The sequence below is a fragment of the Lampris incognitus genome, chromosome 17, assembly GCF_029633865.1.
Source record: "Lampris incognitus isolate fLamInc1 chromosome 17, fLamInc1.hap2, whole genome shotgun sequence".
In the NCBI taxonomy this organism is placed as follows: domain Eukaryota; kingdom Metazoa; phylum Chordata; class Actinopteri; order Lampriformes; family Lampridae; genus Lampris; species Lampris incognitus.
The window spans coordinates 38,620,229-38,638,695 of NC_079227.1; the positions used below are offsets into that span (position 1 = coordinate 38,620,229).

The 18,467-nt window shown below is 43.5% G+C and overlaps 1 protein-coding gene across 1 annotated transcript in view; it reads right to left on the reverse strand.

Annotated features, from left to right (window-relative positions):
- reep3b (receptor accessory protein 3b) overlaps nt 1–18,467 on the reverse strand; it is a 96,216-nt gene that overhangs the window by 21,503 nt on the left and 56,246 nt on the right. The window contains exons 4-6 of the mRNA XM_056297047.1: nt 16,049–16,169; nt 15,739–15,852; nt 9,094–9,259 (exon numbers count right to left, since the gene is read on the reverse strand). Coding sequence (XP_056153022.1) covers nt 9,094–9,259; nt 15,739–15,852; nt 16,049–16,169 — 401 coding nt within the window. The remainder of the gene's footprint in view (nt 1–9,093; nt 9,260–15,738; nt 15,853–16,048; nt 16,170–18,467) is intronic.

Consider the following 18,467-nt stretch of genomic DNA (forward strand, 5'->3'; position numbering starts at 1 on the left):
AAGCGGCGGCATTCCTGCGTGACTCTCCAGGAGAAACATAACAGACGAAAACAGGTGGATGAAAACCAGACAGGCAGCCATAGTTCTGATGAGCTGCCATGTCTTTATGCTTAAAACAGTCATCCCTCTTGTTATATTATAGATGTTCTAGATAATGTGATGGTCTGGCAGCCTGGCCAGGGTGTCTCCCCACCTGCCGCCTAATGACTGCTGGGATAGGCTCCATCATCCCCGCAACCCTGAGAGCAGGATAAGCGGTTTGGATAGTCGATGGATGGATGGATAGATGGATGGATGGATGGATAATGTAAGTCATGACAGCACTCTCAATTTACATTTGACAGAGTGGTTTCAGCTTAAACCGACTAATTTCTGTAGTAACCATTTTTGAAACGGGTCTTTCAATATTCAGTGTTTCAATATAGTCAGTATTTGTAATAATTTTCTGTTTGACTTAAAATTGGATAATTTTGTATGGTAATTCATATTTTCAAACAGAACCCTGGGCTGGACAAGATGTTTACGAATCAGACAAACATGTCATGATTGATAAGCGCAAAGTACACATCCCAATTTAGTAGGGTAGATGGTGCCGAATGTTCAGGAGTAGGCACTCAGGGGTGGGGTGGGGGAGGGGCTGCGTGTTTTGTTTTGGTTTTTTTATTTTTTTTTTACATTTTACTACAGGAGACACATTTTCACTTGAGCATAAGAAACTGAGGAGACAATGGGTAGGACATGTATTATCATCATCCTTTAAGTCCAAAGCCAGGGGAGTGGCTATTTTGATAAATGAAAACACTCCGGTGATGATTGGAGAAACTATTATTGATTGATCAGGCCGATATGTATTAGTTAAATGTCTGATTTACTCAAAAACCTGAACACTTTTAAATTTATATGTCCCCAACTATGATGATGAATCCTTTATTCAGGACATCTATCTCAAAGTATCAGGGGGACGACAAAATATACTCGTACGGGGTGACTTTAATTTTTAACTGGATCCTACGCTGGACAAGTCAACCTCGACAGTATCTAAAACAAAAGTGGCCAAAAGTACCTGGGCTTTTATGAAAGATCTTAATTTGATGGATTTGTGGAGACAAATGCAACCTCAAACCAGGGACTACTCAATCAATCAATCAATCAATCAATCAATCAATCAATCAATCAATCAATCAAGTTGCATTTTATATAGCATATAGCATATTGGTAAGACTTTATTTTAGGGGGTCGGAAATTACCTAGTAATTTCCTAGTAATAAGGTGGTAGTTTTTACAGGTAATTTTACAGCTAACCCTAACCCAAATTACAAGGTCATTTCAACCTTATTTCTAAGAAAGTACATGATAATTACCACCTTATTACCAGGAAATTACTAGGTAATTTCCGACCCCCTAAAATAAAGTGTAACCGGTATGTTTTATATACTCTTTCTATACCTGCCCCCATAACTCTCATACTAGGACAGACCTTTTTCTGTTATCAACGCAGCTTATTTATATAAAATTTGAATTTGAATACTCATCTAGAACCCTATCGGATCATTCACCTTTGACGATGTCTATCTTGATGCAAGAAAAAAACAATTAATTCATAAAGATGGTGTTTGAACCCTACCCTTCTTCAAAAACCAGATTTCTGCAAGTTTATTAGGGACCAGATAGAGCTATTCTGTGAGACAAACTTTGCCTCCTCTCCCAAAAATTTTATATCATGGGACACGCTAAAGGCTTATTTAAGGGGTCAACTAATCTCCTATACAGAAGGTATTAAAGAGAAATACATGGCAGAATTAAAGAACTGGAAGCAGAAATTTTGAAATTGGAAAAGGAGCAGTTTGGGTCCAAGGAATTATACCAATCACTGGTAAACAAAAGCTCAAATACAACACATTATATACTTACAGAATTGAAAAGGCAATTTTAGGAACTAAAAAACGATATTATGAATTGGGAGAGAAGGCACACAAAATCTTGTCTTGGTCAAGTTTGGGTTTGACCAGTTGTTTATTAATTGGGTAAAAACCCTTTGTCATGAACCCTGAGCCAAAATACCATTAACAGACAGATCTCGACAGCATTTCCCTTGAGTAGATCGAGTGGACAGGGTTGCCCTTTGTCTCCAGGACTCTTTGTCTTGGCTATTGAGCCCCTAGCCGAAGCAATGCAACAGGATCCTGATATAAAGGGTTTCAAAGTAGAGCAAACAAATCATAAAATTAATCTCCTGGCAGATGACATAATTTTGTAATAATTATAATAATAATAATTTTGTACATAACCCTGGTAACTCCCTCACCAAATTACAGACTCTATTAAATGCTTATGGTGTTATTTCAGGATATAAGGTGAACTGGGAAAACAGTTAAATTATTCCACTGACGAATTTTGATTACACTGAATATCAGCAAACAAGCCCATTTAAGCGGCTTCCAAATGGGATTTCACTGTATTTTCAACCCTCTTGACAGTCATCATTCATTTCTGGAATATAAAAGATACTTACTTACACACCTGTCCCTGAACAATATTATTTTTGTGAACCCATAAGCTCTAACAGCATGTTCCCAAAGCCAACATAAGTTGTTTCACTGACTTTTTGTAACTAAATAAAAAACTAAAATATAGTGCTTGCATAAGTATTCAACCCCCACACATCAGTACTTTGTAGAGTACCATTTTGCTGCAGTAACAGCCATGATTCTCTTGGGGTAAGTATGTACAAGCGTTGCACATTCTTCTGGAGTAATTTTTGCCCATTCTTCTTGGGAGAATTTGTACAGGTCTTGCAGGTTGGTCAGATGATGCCTCTGGACTGCGATTTTCAGTCTGTACCACAGATTTTCAATGGGGTTGAGGTCCGGACTTTGACTTGGCCTTGCTAAAACTTTCACCTTTTTGTTGCTGAGCCATGCCATTGTTGCTTTAGCCTTGTGCTTAGGATCATTGTCCTGCTGGAAGGTGAAACCTCTCCCAAGCTTCAGTTTTATGGCAAGCTGCAACAGGTTTTCTTCCAATATTTCCCTGTATTTAGCTCCACCCATTCTTCCCTCAATTTGCACAAGGTTCCCAGTATCTGCAGATTAAAAGCAACCCCATAGCATTATGCTGCTGCTGCCATGCTTCACTGTAGGGAGGGTGTTTTTTAGGGCATGAGCAGTGTTAGGTTTGTGCCACACATAATGCTTTGAGTTTTGGCCAAAAAGCTCAACTTTCATCTCATCTGACCACAAAACCTTTACCCACATCCTAACTGGATCTCTCTCATGCTTGGTAGCAAACTCCAAGCGTGCTTTTATATGCATAGTTTTGAGCAATGGCTTCTCTCTTGCCACCCTCCCATACAGGCGAGATTTATGGAGAGCCCGTGATGGTTGACTCATGCACTTTTTCTTCAGTTTCAGCCACTGACCTCTGGAGCTCCTTCACAGTTACTGCAGTATCATGTGTGGCTTTCCTCACCAGCCCACATCTTGCTTGGACACTTAGCTGTGAGGGACGGCCTGTCCTACAAAGCGTCTGGGTGGTGTGATGCAGCTTCCTCTTTCTGACAATGGATCCAACAGTGTTCCGTGGGTCATCCAAACACTTGGATATTGTTTTGTGGCCCTTTCTCGCCTTCTGCATTTTAATCTCTTTGTCTCTTACTTCAGTATTATGCTGCCTTGTCTTCACTTTCTGATGGACTTCACGTCCGGCTAATGAACTTTACACAGAGGGCTTTTATACCCACAAACCAGATCGTTACTTTAACATCTTACACACACTAATTATGTCCAATTGTGTTAACCTGAGTTTGTTTTAGGAATAATTTGTCATTTGTGTAAACTTGGAGCTTTCAGAACACAAGGGCTTGAATATTTATGCAAGCACTATGATTTAGTTTTTAATTTATTGATAAAAAGTCAGCGAAACAACTTATTTTGGCTCTGGGAACATGCTGTTAGAGCTTATGGGTTCGCAACAATAATATTGTTTAGGAACAGATGTGTGAGTATCTTTTATAATCCAGAAATGACTGATGACTGTCAAGGGGGTTGAATACTTCTGCAAGGCACTGTATGTGCTGGCTGACACCCCCCCCCCCCACCATCTTTTGTTCATAGGAAGGGTAGGGGATTGGGTTTTTTGTTTTGTTTTTGTTTTTTGGTGTTTTGTGTTCTGTGGTTGTTAAAATGGATTTGAAAATGAAAATAAAATATTCCAAAAAACAAAAACACAGCACAGGTTGTTATTCACAATGCACTCAGACATGAGGAAGAAAAGTGAAACAAATGCTCACTGATGAAGTAAATGCTGATGTGAATGATCGCACTGTGCGCCATACAAAATAACATTGGTACAATGAGACTTACAGTGAATGGATTTGAACTGCAATTCTTTCATCCTCCCATAGTCATTATGACAATGTAACGGTGCTTGGCTGCTTACCAAAGTTTCTGTTCAGCTGGACGTTTGTAGACAGCTCACTTTCTCAGAAGCCACTAGTCAGCTGACTGAGTTACTGTAGCGAGTCCACTCGCCTCTCACTCTTGTCCCTCTCGCATTATTATTTTCTCTGACAGCATTTTTCAGACTGTCTCTTTGAGCTCATCATCTGTGACAGACTTAATTCTTGGCTGTTTGACAGATTTTTCTCCCTGGTTCATTTCTGTGGTAAAGAAGTCGGGAGACGCCAAGAACTCGTCTTCACTCATCATGAATTTATTTGCTCTGTGGCAGCACAACACGTCACAGCAGCCTTCAGAAACTCCTGCAGGCCAAATTGGACCAATGAAACATCTTCAGTGCTGACTGAATCTGAAAGACTCACTATAAACAGACTGAAAACGCTCACTACCCTTGCAACATTAAGGCTACAGATAACCCATAATGCAACACTGTAAAATACCGTAGGTACTCCGCTACTCTCCATTCAAAAAGAATACCTGTTGTGATGAATGAGCACTTAATTGTCTAGTCCTGAAATATAAGACAACCTCCACTTTTTTTTAAACTTATGTTTCAGGAAATAAAAAACTGTCTGAAATTAGGGCCAAGAGGTTTCCTTTCTCTCCAGAGCTGTAGAGAACTCTCAGCATGGTTTTATTCTGTTCATTCGGGTTCGGCACCACGCCAAAATGCTTAGGCGCCGCAACTAAGTCTTATAAGGAAAACCCTGCACTGATCTCATACATGGCCTCCCTGGAATCCCGTTGACGGAAATCCGTCGCAGCAACGGAGAGCTTAAATCCCTGGAACCAGATGAAGGAGATAGCTAGCCCAGCTGGAAGGTGGAAACATCTCCTCACCCATTCTCTCTCTCTCTCTCTCTCTCTCTCTTGCTGAATATCTAATGTCCCCCCGTATGCTACTGTCTTCCATCTTCCCTTTCTCCATCCTTCCTCTCCTCCCCCCCTTCTTTTCAATCCACTTTGCCGCCTGTTTGGCTTTCTGCATCCAACATTTCTTTTTTACTCTTTCCTCCTTTGTCTATTCTTCTCTCCCCAACCCTTCCTCCATCTGTTCCTTCACCCTTCCTCTCCGTCTATCCCTCAGTCCCTTCCATCTCGACCCCTCCCTCTCTCTCCGTGGCTGGCTGGCTCTGTGTTCGTGTGTGTGTGTGTGTGTGTTTGACATTCCACCAGCATCCCCACTCAACCTCATCTCATCCCCTCCGTCTGCAGGGAAGTCCCCCCCCCACCCACACACACACACACACACACACAGACACACACAGGCACAGCAGTGCCTTCATTGAAATGCCATCCAGGCGTCTCTACCCATCTAGAGAAGAGAAGGGGAAAGGAAAAGAAATTACGAAGGAGAAATAAAGGAGAGGACTTAAGGAAACTAAGGCAGAGGTTGTCGTCAATGTCACACCACTGAGTCAGATGGTGGGCTTTTGAGCAAAAGAGAGAATTTGCCCTACAATCACACAGGCAGGGTTAATAGAGTTGTAGCATCACACACATTGTTTTGCCCGAACGGGGAAAAAAACAGTTTGCTAATAAAGTGTGAGTATGCAGGGTCAGCTGAGGTAACTTGGCGTGTGATATTCTCTTGCTCAAATATCTTGACGCATGCACAATAATCCAGGTAAGAAGATCAAAGAAGGTTGACTCACTTCATCTGGATACGTTTATAAACGTTTAAACGTTGTATCAAACAAGACAACAACCAAAGAAGGTTGAATCAGTTCATCTGGATACAACGTTTAGAAATGTTGTATCAAACAAGACAACAATCAAAGGTTGAATCAGTTCATCTGGATACAACGTTTAGAAATGTTGTATCAAACAAGACAACAATCAAAGAAGGTTGAATCAGTTCATCTGGATACAACATTTATAAATGTTGTATCCAGATGAACTGATCCAACCTTCTTTGATCTTGCTCAAATCCTTTTTTCCCCAGTGTCTGTCTCCTCACCATTTTAATGCCACCACACTCCCTCTTTTTCCCCGTCCCTCTATCCTGCGCTCTCCCTCTCGCTCTCTCCCCCCTTCTCCCAATCTCTCTCCACGTCCCACTGCATTCTCTGCCTTTTCTCCTGCCTCCAACAACCCCTCCTCCTCTCCCCTCTCTCCAGACCTAGCGAGTGTTATTGCTCACAGAGTGAAGTCACATTCCACAGTCACATGATCCTGTTGTTTGTCTCTGTAGCGGTGGTCATGTGTCTGCTCAGTCAGGAATATGTGTTTGTACACGCATGTATGTGTGTGCATGAATGCACATTTCATATGTTCACCCAGCCAAGCAGGACTAACCTAGAATCCTCCACTAGAGTCCTCCACTAGAGTCCTTCATTAGAATCCTCCACTAGAGTCCTCCACTAGAGTCCTTCATTAGGATCCTCCACTAGAGTCCTCCACTAGAGTCCTTCATTAGAATCCTCCACTAGAGTCCTCCGCTCGATCTCAGCACTAAGGAAAGATAGCTCCGACAGACTGATGTGACACATTCTTTCTAGACTGTATTTTAAAATGAATTCATCAGGGACCCTCTGAGCCGTTTAAGGCCGAACTATATTTTGTGTGAACCGCTGTATTTTTAGACCGGTTGTGCAAATGCATTGGAGCAGCTGTCATGAACGCCCTTTTTGAGTGGAGCGGAAAAACACTTCCTCAAACAATGATAAGGGGGGACACCTCTATATCCCGAAAAGTGGAAGCAGATAAGACAAGCTTGGTATTAAAGACTTAGTGACGGGACCCGTTTACATTTTTTTTTAAAGCTTTCGTGTCTTTTGTGGACCTTTATTCGATAAGATATTGAGGATATTAGTGAGCATTTATCATCAGTAAGGCTGGGTGTTTGTCCCGGAAAATATTGACTAAAGTCACGGAGCAATCACGGCAAAGTTGCAGACAATCACGGAAAACTGAAAAGAAAGAGGCAGAAATCACGGAGTGTTTTAAATAGCTTGAATGTATTCAATTAACCAAGAGATCTCATGCACAGTAGTGGTAGATTATTGAAATAACATGCGCAACTGTAGCAACAGTAACAAGTGCTTGAATGAAAAAAACAGTGGGCAGTTGACCACTGTTTGCCTCGTCAGCAACAACGCTAATTCCGTCACAAACTTTGCGAGTTTGTCTTTGATCTCGTTCACGTGTTTCACGAATATGCTAGGCAGGTAGGTGCGTCGGAGTTGACAGGCACGTGGAATTACTCCGATGTCGGCGGAGATGGCTTTCCAGACAGGACTTCAGGCCAACATTGTTCAGTGTGTGTAAGGGGATGTTGGCTGAAGTGAAAGCTTCTCTAAGTTTAATTACCTCCCTCTGTCTATGCAATTGTGCAGGTGTTTTAGCTTGAAACAGCTCTGACACGGTTTTCTGCCGTTTTCGGCTCTTCTCGGTTTCAACGGCCCGATCTGCCGTTTTCTTTTTATGGACGTTTGTCTGCAAATGTTTGTGGCAACTTGCTTTTCGAGTGTAGTCCACCGGGATGTCACACACCGAGCAAAATAACAAACCACCACTGACATGAAACGTTTTCTCTGGGTATTGTAGGGATCGTGCTTTAGTGGAGGTCTTTGCAGTTTTACTCATTTTGACGTTTTTGATCGGACCGTGACTAACGTTAGCTGTTCATTCATTCGCACTTCTAACGTAACCATGGGAACGTAACATTACACTGTAAACTCCCGCTAATTGGGACAATCTATGGGTCGGAGTGTAGTTCAAAATGTACGATGCTAGGCTATATGTGGTTCAGAAGTGATGGTTAAAATGCTTAGTGCCTATACAGATGACACTGTAGGCTACGTTAAGATTGACAGTTAGGCTACCATTCAAAACTGTAGAAAAATCACGGAAAGCACTAAAAACTGGGGAAATCGCGGACATGGCAAAAAAAATGGCGAGAATCATGGAATCCGTGACAAACACCCAGCCTTGATCATGATGTATTTTTATAATGCCGGGCAATATCGAGGTCACATGACTATCACCTATGTTATCACTCTGATGTTGTGTGTGAGTTTATTATTTAAAAGCTGAAAATACACTACAGCTATATATGTATATGTATTAAAAAAAAGTACATGACTACACACTTTAACATTTTCTATCACCTTGATGACTGAAATGAAAGTCTATTAAAACTGACATTTTTGGGCGTCCGGGTGGCGTAGCGGTCTATTGCATTGCATGCCAACATGGGGATCACCAGATCGAATCCCTGTGTTGCCTCCAGCTTGGTTGGGTGTCCCTACAGACACAGTTGGCTGTGTCTGCAGGTGGGAAGCCGGGTGTGGGTATGTGCCCTGGTCGCTGCACTAGCACCTCCTCTGGTCGGTTGGGGCACCTCTTCAGGGGGGGGAGGGAAATTTGGGGGATTGGGTGGGAATAGCCTGATCCTCCCACACACTACGTCCCCCTGGTGAAACTCCTAACTGTCAGGCATTAAGAAGTGGCTGGTGACTCCACATGTATGGGAGGAGACATGTGCAGCCCTCCCCGAATCAGCAGGGGGACCGGGACGGCTCGGAAGACGAACTGGCCAGATACAAAAAAAAAACTTTTGTTTTTTTATCTCCTTAAGTAAGCAGTAAGCGCTGTAATGTTCCCATGTGTGTGTATGTGTGCATGTGTATACCTGCTCCATCAGCGACATCGGCGCTCTGGGATCTCCTGACGGCAGGGTTGGATGCATGGGAGCTGTAAGTGTAGAGTTCATTCCCTGGTCCCTCCTTATACTGGCTGATCTGAGTCAGGTCATGCATACTGAAACTGCGTAGCTTCTCTGTGATGGCACCCTGTCCCTGCAGACACACACACACACACACACACACACACACATACAAAAAAACAAAGAGTTAACAAGACAGCTATGCACACTGGCACAGAGACACATAAACAGAGAAATGGAGGTAGGGGGAAGGAAAAGACAGGACATCCAGTGTGCCCGCAAACATACACATGTGCAGAAAAAGACGGGATAAACACATTTTACATATATGCAGACATTAACTGCACATCTCTCATGTTATGGGACACATGTCTACCAGCATGCAGGTGAATGAGTGTTTGTGCAAATGGATATTTTGTGCAGACAAAAAAAGAAGGTCAAAATAAATCACAAGAATCACAGTCAATGGAAAGAATCAGTGGCAACGGAAGTAAATCTGAGGGCTTGGCTGTGTAACACTTGTGGTAATTATTGCTGTTTAACGTTTGCTCTCACCGCAGTTGGTTAAATACCTTTACAGTCAGCATTACTGGCACCCCCCTAAGTGCATCACATACACTATCTCCTGAAAAAGGTGTGTAGTGAGAGAGCTTTGGTCTATGTGCACTCGTGTGTGACACAGAACCGCAGAGGATAAAATAATGACCACCTTTAAAAGAACCAAGAGAAAAAGTATAAAAAAGGAAACGTTGCTATGACACCATTATTGGCACCCTTTTGAGGAATTCAAACCAGTTGGTAAAACAGAACTAGATTTGACTCTCCTGTGGCACATTGTCAGTGCTCACATGATTTGAATTAACCGATGAATGACGGCTTTAATGCTTAACAGGCCACTTCTATTCCACTTCTTCTTCATGATGGTGAGTACACGAGCTACGTCCCCCTGGTGAAACTCCTCACTGTCAGGTGAAAAGAAGTGGCTGGCGACTCCACATGTATCAGAGGAGGCATGTGGTAGTCTGCAGCCCTCCCCAGATGAGCAGAGGGGGTGGAGCAGAGACCAGGAAAGCTCGGAAGAGTGGGGTAATTAGCCGGATACAACTGGGGAGAAAAACGGAGAAAGAAAAAAGAAGAAGAGGAAGAAGAAGTTTGCTACTCATGGAACTGGCAAGAACCTCCCGGGATGTGGTGGAACGAGGAAATTTGATGCCTGAGGTCTTCAAAGGTTGGTGTGAACTGTGAAAACACTACTACTACTTTCAGCTAAGGCTGTCATTGTTGCCAAAGGTTGTGTAACTAAATATTAGACAAGGGTGCCTTTAATAATGTCCAGGTAATATTTAATGTTTATCATTTTAAAGTGTGGAATGCGGGGAGGTGTGTCGAGGGTGTCTGGCTGGGAGAGCTGGCGTTGGATCGGCTGGGGGAGCCTGGTCTGCTGCATCCGGTGGGCCCAAGGACCACAGCCCGTGCCTGGAGCTGCACCCGAGCAGGAAACACCAAGGGCGCTCTGACAGGATGTGGAAGTGGGGCAGATTAAGCTAGCTGCTAGCCCATGCAGACCGCTGGTTCCGACAGTCATCCTGGCTGGCGTTTGTTCCCTTGAACAGTGATTTTTTTTTTTTTAGCGTGGATAAATGTGTTAGTTTAGATAAATGTATTAGGCTAGATAAATGTGTTAGTTTAGATATATGTGTTAGTATGTGTGTTCTTGTAGTTTTTGGATATGTGTTTTTGTCTTTGTGTTGCACTGCTGTGGCCTGGGGGAAACAATATGTCGTTTCATTTCATGTGCTTCTTTACATGAAGATATTGTACATGCTCTACAAATAAATATATAAATAAATAAATCAGGGGTGCCAATAACGTTGACCAGAGCGATACTTGTCAATTTGTTAAGGACAACTGGAAACAATCTGGCTCAGGGGAAGGTAGCCTTATCAAAGCTAAAGTCACTAAGCAGTGTATTCTAAACAGTGTTGGACGCCTCATGTGCAACTTGAACCTCCCTACTTATACATCGTACAAAACGTAGCCACTGAAACTTAAAGGAGACAACAAACAAATGGAGTAGGACACATCAACAGTGTGTATGAACCATTTCAGTATGAACTGACAGGTTTCTGCAAAGGTACAAGGGGAAAAAAAAGAGAACATAATTGTAGCTATTCTTTTTTCCGCTGGTAAAAGATATGGTTCATTATTTACTCGATATTTAATGGTTTATTTTCTAACCAACTAAATAAGAAATACTATATATGCTTCAACACCCAGGACAATGCTGGAAAATCTGAAGCATTCGTTTAAAAATCAATGAAGTACAACACCCCCCCCCCCCCGAATTGTACTTGGCCAATTACCCTACTCTTCCGAGCCGTCCCGGTCTCTGCTCCACCCCCTCTGCTGATCCGGGGAGGGCTGCAGACTACCACGTCTCCTCCCATACATGTGGAGTCGCCAGCTGCTTCTTTTCACCTGACAGTGAGGAGTTTCACCAGGGGGACGTAGCGTGTGGGAGGATCACGCTATTCCCCCCAGTTCCCCCTCCCCCCCGAACAGGCGCCCTGACTGACCAGAGGAGGCGCTAGTGCAGCGACCAGGACACATACCCACATCCGACTTCCCACCCGCAGACACGGCCAATTGTGTCTGTAGGGACGCCCGACAAAGCCAGAGGTAACACGGGGATTCGAACCAGCAATCCCCGTGTTGGTAGGTAACGGAACAGACCGCTATGCTACCCGGACGCCATGAAGTACACATTTTGGTAAATGACAAAATAGTTGAGTCTGTGTGAAATGTCCAGTACGGGTAAAACCCAAACGTGGTACTGAGTTATTAGTCACTACAGATGGAGATCTGGAGGAGAAGCATAAGCATGAAGACAGCAACGTCATCAACATATGTGGGGATTCATGGACGTGTGAGTGAATGTGTTGGTATGAAATAACTGGTCTAAATTTTATCCATGCTTCTATTGGATTGTTTTTACCTCCCGGGGCAGCCTGCTGAAGCACAGAAGCCCTAAAGAGAGGAGGGCGTCGGTAAAGATAGTCATAGGGATGGAGATATAGAAAGAGAAGGAGAAAGGGTTAGCTAGCATCAGAGCTCAGGCGGACGTGTACTGTAGCACTTTGACTGAGTAGACCAAGGTGTAGAGGGTTAATGGCTGTTTAAGATGAAGATGGTCTTTGAACAGGTGTCACTGAAAGACAAGCACCTTCATCCTAAAATAATGTTTTATTTAAGAAAGCATTAACCAGTTATATCAGTTATATCACAAAGAAAATTAAAAAGTAAAACAAAAAGGTACTATAACGTTTCAAGTGGGCATTACAAATGTGATTTTTCCTTGGAATCCAATTTCGCATGCAGAGAAAATATGCACCATGTAGTGGTGAAAGGTGGTAATACACTTAATCAACACTATTTAAGGTAGCAACACCATTGAAAAATAGGAGATGGAGTGGCACACATGGAGAACAAGTAGCCATAAACGTATATAGCCAAGGACTGACAATATGACAGCTGGTGCAAGACGACATCAAGATGGCGCCGAAGACCGCAGCCTCGGTTCTGCGCGCTCTTGTACTTTTTCTGTTTTTGTTTTATTTGTTTAGTTTCCAGCACCCCCTCACTGATCACATACCTGCTGTATGTGATCAGTCAGTGAGGAAGAACTTGAAGCCTCTAACTGTCCACCGGACAAACTGAACACACTTTTTTTTTTACCGAGTTTACCGACTGAACATTTTAACGAAAGTCTTGATCAGCACAGCCCTGTGCGGACTACGCAGGAATCTTCATCATTTATTCTGGTCGGTGTCTACATCCACCCCAGGCCTGTGTTAAAGAGGCATTAAAACACCTGCTGATCAAATTACAAACATGTAGAGCAAATATCCAGACCTCCTACTTATTACCCTTGGGGATTTTAACAGAGCAAACCTCAGACACGAACTGCCAAAATACAGACAGCATGTTAAATGTCCCACCAGAGACAAAAACACTGGATCATTGCTACACAATATTAAAGGACGCCTATCGCTCTGTCCCCTGTGCAGCCCTGGACCACTCTGATCACTGTCTGATTCATCTTATACCAACCTACAGGCAGAAACTAAAATCTGCAAAGCCTGTGGTTAAAACTGCAAGAAAATGGACCAACGAGTCAAATCTGGAGCTCCAGACCTGCCTCGACTGCACTGACTGGAGAGCTTCTTTTCCTTTTTTTGGGAGAATGAGAACATTCACAGACATCTTTCTTTTTTTGGATTTTCCCCCCTTTTCCCCCCAATTGTACCTGGCCAATTACCCCACTCTTCTGAGACATCCTGGTCGCTGCTCTAAAATAATGAATAAGATAAAAAAGTAAATACAGCATGATTTTGTACTTGAATAAATATACTTATTACACTGGAATAAGAGTCCCCCTGGTGAAACTCCTCACTGTCAGGTGAAAAGAAGCGGCTGGTGACTCCACATGTATCGGAGGAGGACATGTGGTAGTCTGCAGCCCTCCCCGGATTGGCAGACGAGACAACCAGCGAGGGCTCGGAAAAGTGGGGTAAATGGCAGGGTAAAATTGGGGAGAAAATGGGAGGGGGGGACCCCCCCAAAAAACCCACCTATAATCTCATTTTTAGGTTTTTTTCCTCTAATTGTAAAAATATTGCTCAAGACAAATCGGTCATGCTAGGCCAAAAAGTATTAATGACCGGCTTCAGAGACGGTGTATTTCTCTTGTTTTGTGGTGAGCTGCTAGTGATCCGGGTAGACATGCTGCAGTTGAGCTGAGCCGGGCTAAACTCACCAATCAACACACCTTCAAACTGCACACAAACTTAAAGAAGATATCCACAAGTCTGTCTGACCTGACACGCTGTAAAAAAAACCTGGAAACCGAACTATCCCTTTAAAACAACACTGTGGAAACAGCGGTTGGTTGAATGACGAAGTAGGTGGTCGGGGCATGGGTTGAAGAGCCCGTTCCTGTTAGTCAAGTCTGAGGGCACATTAGTTCAAGCCGTTTGGTTTTGCCTGCAGCTGCATGAACCTTAGACCTGCAGGGTGTGGCTCACATTCTTCCCACAGAGCAGCTCTGCTGTAGCACTCATTTTAAGTGGCTCAGCATAAGAGGGCTGACTTAGTGGCTTAAGCTTTAATAACATGCATTATTTTACACTCTGGATTCTAATCCATCTGTTAACTGCTATAAGACCAAGCATCACCTTAATAATGCCCCTTTTCCACCGCATGGTACCGGCTCAACTCTACTCTACTCTACTCACTTCTTTTGGTTTTCCACTGGGCAGAAGTTAGGGATAGTACCTGGTACCAGGTACTTTTTTTGATACCACCTCCGTCAAGGTTCCAAGTGAGCCGAGCCGATACTAAAAGGTGACGTGAAAATACCACTATAAATAAATAAATAACATCCAAATGTAAATAAATATAAATATGTTTATTTATTTATATTTATTCAAATATAAATAAAATCGTATAAAATAAATAAAAATATTTTAATTGAGATATAAATAAAAATAAATGAATAAAACAAACAACAATATAAATAAAATGTATTTATATTTATTTAAATATAAATAAAATCTGACCAGTGATTGGCCAAGGAGGAATTGAACGGCTGTTTATAACCAGGAAATGCCAAAGCGAGTCTTATGAAACTTGTATTATAGCTGATAATCTGTAAAAAATTATGTGTTGTCAGGGTCTGCGGTGGTGTAGCGGTCTAAGCATCGGCTTTGTGTCGATGCAGTTGCCCACAGGGGACTGGGGTTCGCGCCCCGGTCTCGTCAGATCCGACTATGGCCGGACTCGATGAAGCAGCAATCATTGGCAATGCTGTCTTCGGGAGGGGGGGGGTGCTTGTGTTCGTCACGTGAATGCGTCTCCATGTGTGTCGGGAAAAACGGTGGTTCGGCCTGGAGTCGCCTTGTCACGAAAGTGGGGAGGCGGTCTCCTTCGAGACTGCCGGCCGGAGAGATGCAGTTGGCGAACGCATGCAGTACGAGGGTGGGTGTTGGAATTAAAATAGGGATCGATTGGCCACTAAATTGGGAGAAAAAAGGGAAATCAGAAATACATTAAAAAAAAAATGATGTGTTGTCAGTGAATCTCTTAGTTACAGTAATATTGTTCATGTGAAGCACACATTTACAGTTGGTCTTGTTGATCTGTTTGAAAATAAAACACTGGTGGGGGGCGCTGGTAGACAAGGGAGGAAAAACTGGTCAACACGCCCACAAAGGACCAGAGGGGCTTCGCTGTGAGGGACACTATCTGCAGTGGACAACCAAATCCCAAAAAGTAAAACCAGTAGAGTCGAACAGAGTAGAGTCCAGTGGAGCCAGTACCATGCAGTGGACAAGGGGCATTAGTATGGTAAAGCCCTGGGGGGGGGGGTGGAGCAAAGGGGATTCAGTGGTACACTCCGACTTTCATGCAAGCTACATAAAAGTCAGTTGCACACGCGTGTGCACAGCACATGTAGAGTGTTTAATGAGAGGCAGTTAGGGGACAGTGAGCACCAAAGTGGAAATATATAAATAAAACACATAAAATAACACACTAACACACAAAAGCACTTGCCTTGACAGCCGCAGTGACAGCGGCGGTGGCAGCAATACTCAGACCTTGCCTGCCGAAGTTGACCATGGTCTCGTAGCTTCTCTCTTTGGCCTGCACTATGTAGTCATCTATCTCCTGGAAGTGTTGATGGGAGGAGGGAGGGAGGGGGGGGTTAGACTGCACATTTAGAAGCACATTTCCAGTAGACAATTTAATCAGCTAAAAAGCATTTCAGCAATAATGCCTCCAGACACACACACACTACAGCACGGGAGCTTTAATGAGAGAAACTAGTATGGATGGATGGATGGATAGATGGAGGAAATCTTACTCGCTCTCTGGCGGAGAGGAGTGGGTGGAGACACTTCCTGTAAATGAGACTAGCTCCTCTGGTGTAAGGAGAAAGCAGCCAAATGACAAAGGCTATCTTCACTTCGTAGTAAAGAGGAAACCTGGAAAAACAATCAGAGGGACACATGATGAGAATCACCATGCACACAAATGGAGTCTGACATGCAACACACACACACATGTTGCATGACAGACACACACACAGACCAGGAGCTCAAATGTGACCAGACAACAGTACCCTGTCATGGTGAATGTAGCATATTTATGCAGTGCTCATATTAGCTGGTGACATCATCATTCCTGCATTTTTATCTGGCTCTCATCCTCTTTACAGGACCCCACTCCACAACATGACTAACATAATAACATGAAACTCTGTCTCTGTCCGTCTCCCATGTCTCTGTCTGTCTCTGTCTCTGTATGTCTCTGTATGTCTCTGTTTCTCTATGTTTCTGTATGTCTCTGTTTCTCTATGTTTCTGTATGTCTATGTCTCTCTGTATGTCTCTGTCTCTCTTTGTTTCTGTATGTCTATCTATGTCTCTGTATGTCTCTGTCTCACTATGTTTCTGTCTGTCTCCCTGTCTCTCTATGTCTCTGTATCTCTCTCCATGTCTGTCTGTCTGTCTGTCTCTCCATGTCTCTGTCTGTCTCTCTGTCTCTGTATGTCTCTCCATGTCTCTGTCTCTGTATGTCTCTATATGTCTCTCTGTCTCTCTCTATGTCTGTCTGTCTCTGTATTTGTCTCCATGTCTCTGTCTGTCTCTGTATGTCTCTCCATGTCTCTCTATGTCTCTGTATGTCTCTCTATGTCTGTCTGTCTCTGTATGTCTCTCTATGTCTGTCTGTCTCTGTATGTCTCTCTATGGCTCTGTGTGTATCTGTATGTCTCTGTATGTCTAGGTGTGTGTGTGTGTGTGTGTGTCTGTGTCTGTGTGAGAGAGAGAAATAAATGTCATGGTTTGTTTGACAGAATAATCTTAGTGTTTTAGCTGTGCTCAGCATTGTCTGTAACTACAGGGAGGAGGACTATGTGGTGAGGGTTGTGATCTATGTGGTGAGGGTTGTGATCTTGTGGTGAGGGTTGTGATCTATGTAGTGAGGGTTGTGATCTTGTGGTGAGGGTTGTGATCTATGTGGTGAGGGTTGTGATCTATGTGGTGAGGGTTGTGATCTATGTGGTGAGAGTTGTGATCTATGTGGTGAGGGTTTTGATCTTGTGGTGAGGGTTGTGATCTATGTGATGAGGGTTGTGATCTATGTGGTGAGGGTTGTGATCTATGTGGTGAGGGTTGTGATCTATGTGGTGAGGGTTGTGATCTATGTGGTGAGGGTTGTGATCTATGTGATGAGGGTTGTGATCTTGTGGTGAGGGTTGTGATCTATGTAGTGAGGGTTGTGATCTATGTGGTGAGGGTTGTGATCTTGTGGTGAGGGTTGTGATCTATGTGGTGAGGGTTGTGATCTTGTGGTGAGGGTTGTGATCTATGTGGTGAGGGTTGTGATCTATGTGGTGAGGGTTGTGATCTATGTGATGAGGGTTGTGATCTATGTGATGAGGGTTGTGATCTATGTGGTGAGGGTTGTGATCTATGTGGTGAGGGTTGTGATCTTGTGGTGAGGGTTGTGATCTTGTGGTGAGGGTTGTGATCTATGTGGTGAGGGTTGTGATCTATGTGGTGAGGGTTGTGATCTATGTGGTGAGGGTTGTGATCTTGTGGTGAGGGTTGTGATCTATGTGGTGAGGGTTGTGATCTTGTGGTGAGGGTTGTGATCTATGTGGTGAGGGTTGTGATCTATGTGGTGAGGGTTGTGATCTATGTGGTGAGGGTTGTGATCTTGTGGTGAGGGTTGTGATCTTGTGGTGAGGGTTGTGATCTATGTGGTGAGGGTTGTGATGTATGTAGTGAGGGTTGTGATCTATGTGGTGAGGGTTGTGATCTTGTGGTGAGGGTTGTGATCTATGTAGTGAGGGTTGTGATCTATGTAGTGAGGGTTGTGATCTATGTGGGTTGAGGGTTGTGATCTATGTGGTGAGGGTTGTGATCTATGTGGGTTGAGGGTTGTGATCTATGTGGTGAGGGTTGTGATCTATGTGGTGAGGGTTGTGATCTATGTGGTGAGGGTTATGATCTATGTGGGTTGAGGGTTGTGATCTATGTAGTGAGGGTTGTGATCTATGTGGGTTGAGGGTTGTGATCTATGTGGTGAGGGTTGTGATCTATGTGGGTTGAGGGTTGTGATGTATGTAGTGAGGGTTGTGATCTTGTGGTGAGGGTTGTGATCTTGTGGTGAGGGTTGTGATCTATGTGGTGAGGGTTGTGATCTATGTAGTGAGGGTTGTGATCTATGTGGGTTGAGGGTTGTGATCTATGTGGTGAGGGTTGTGATCTATGTGGT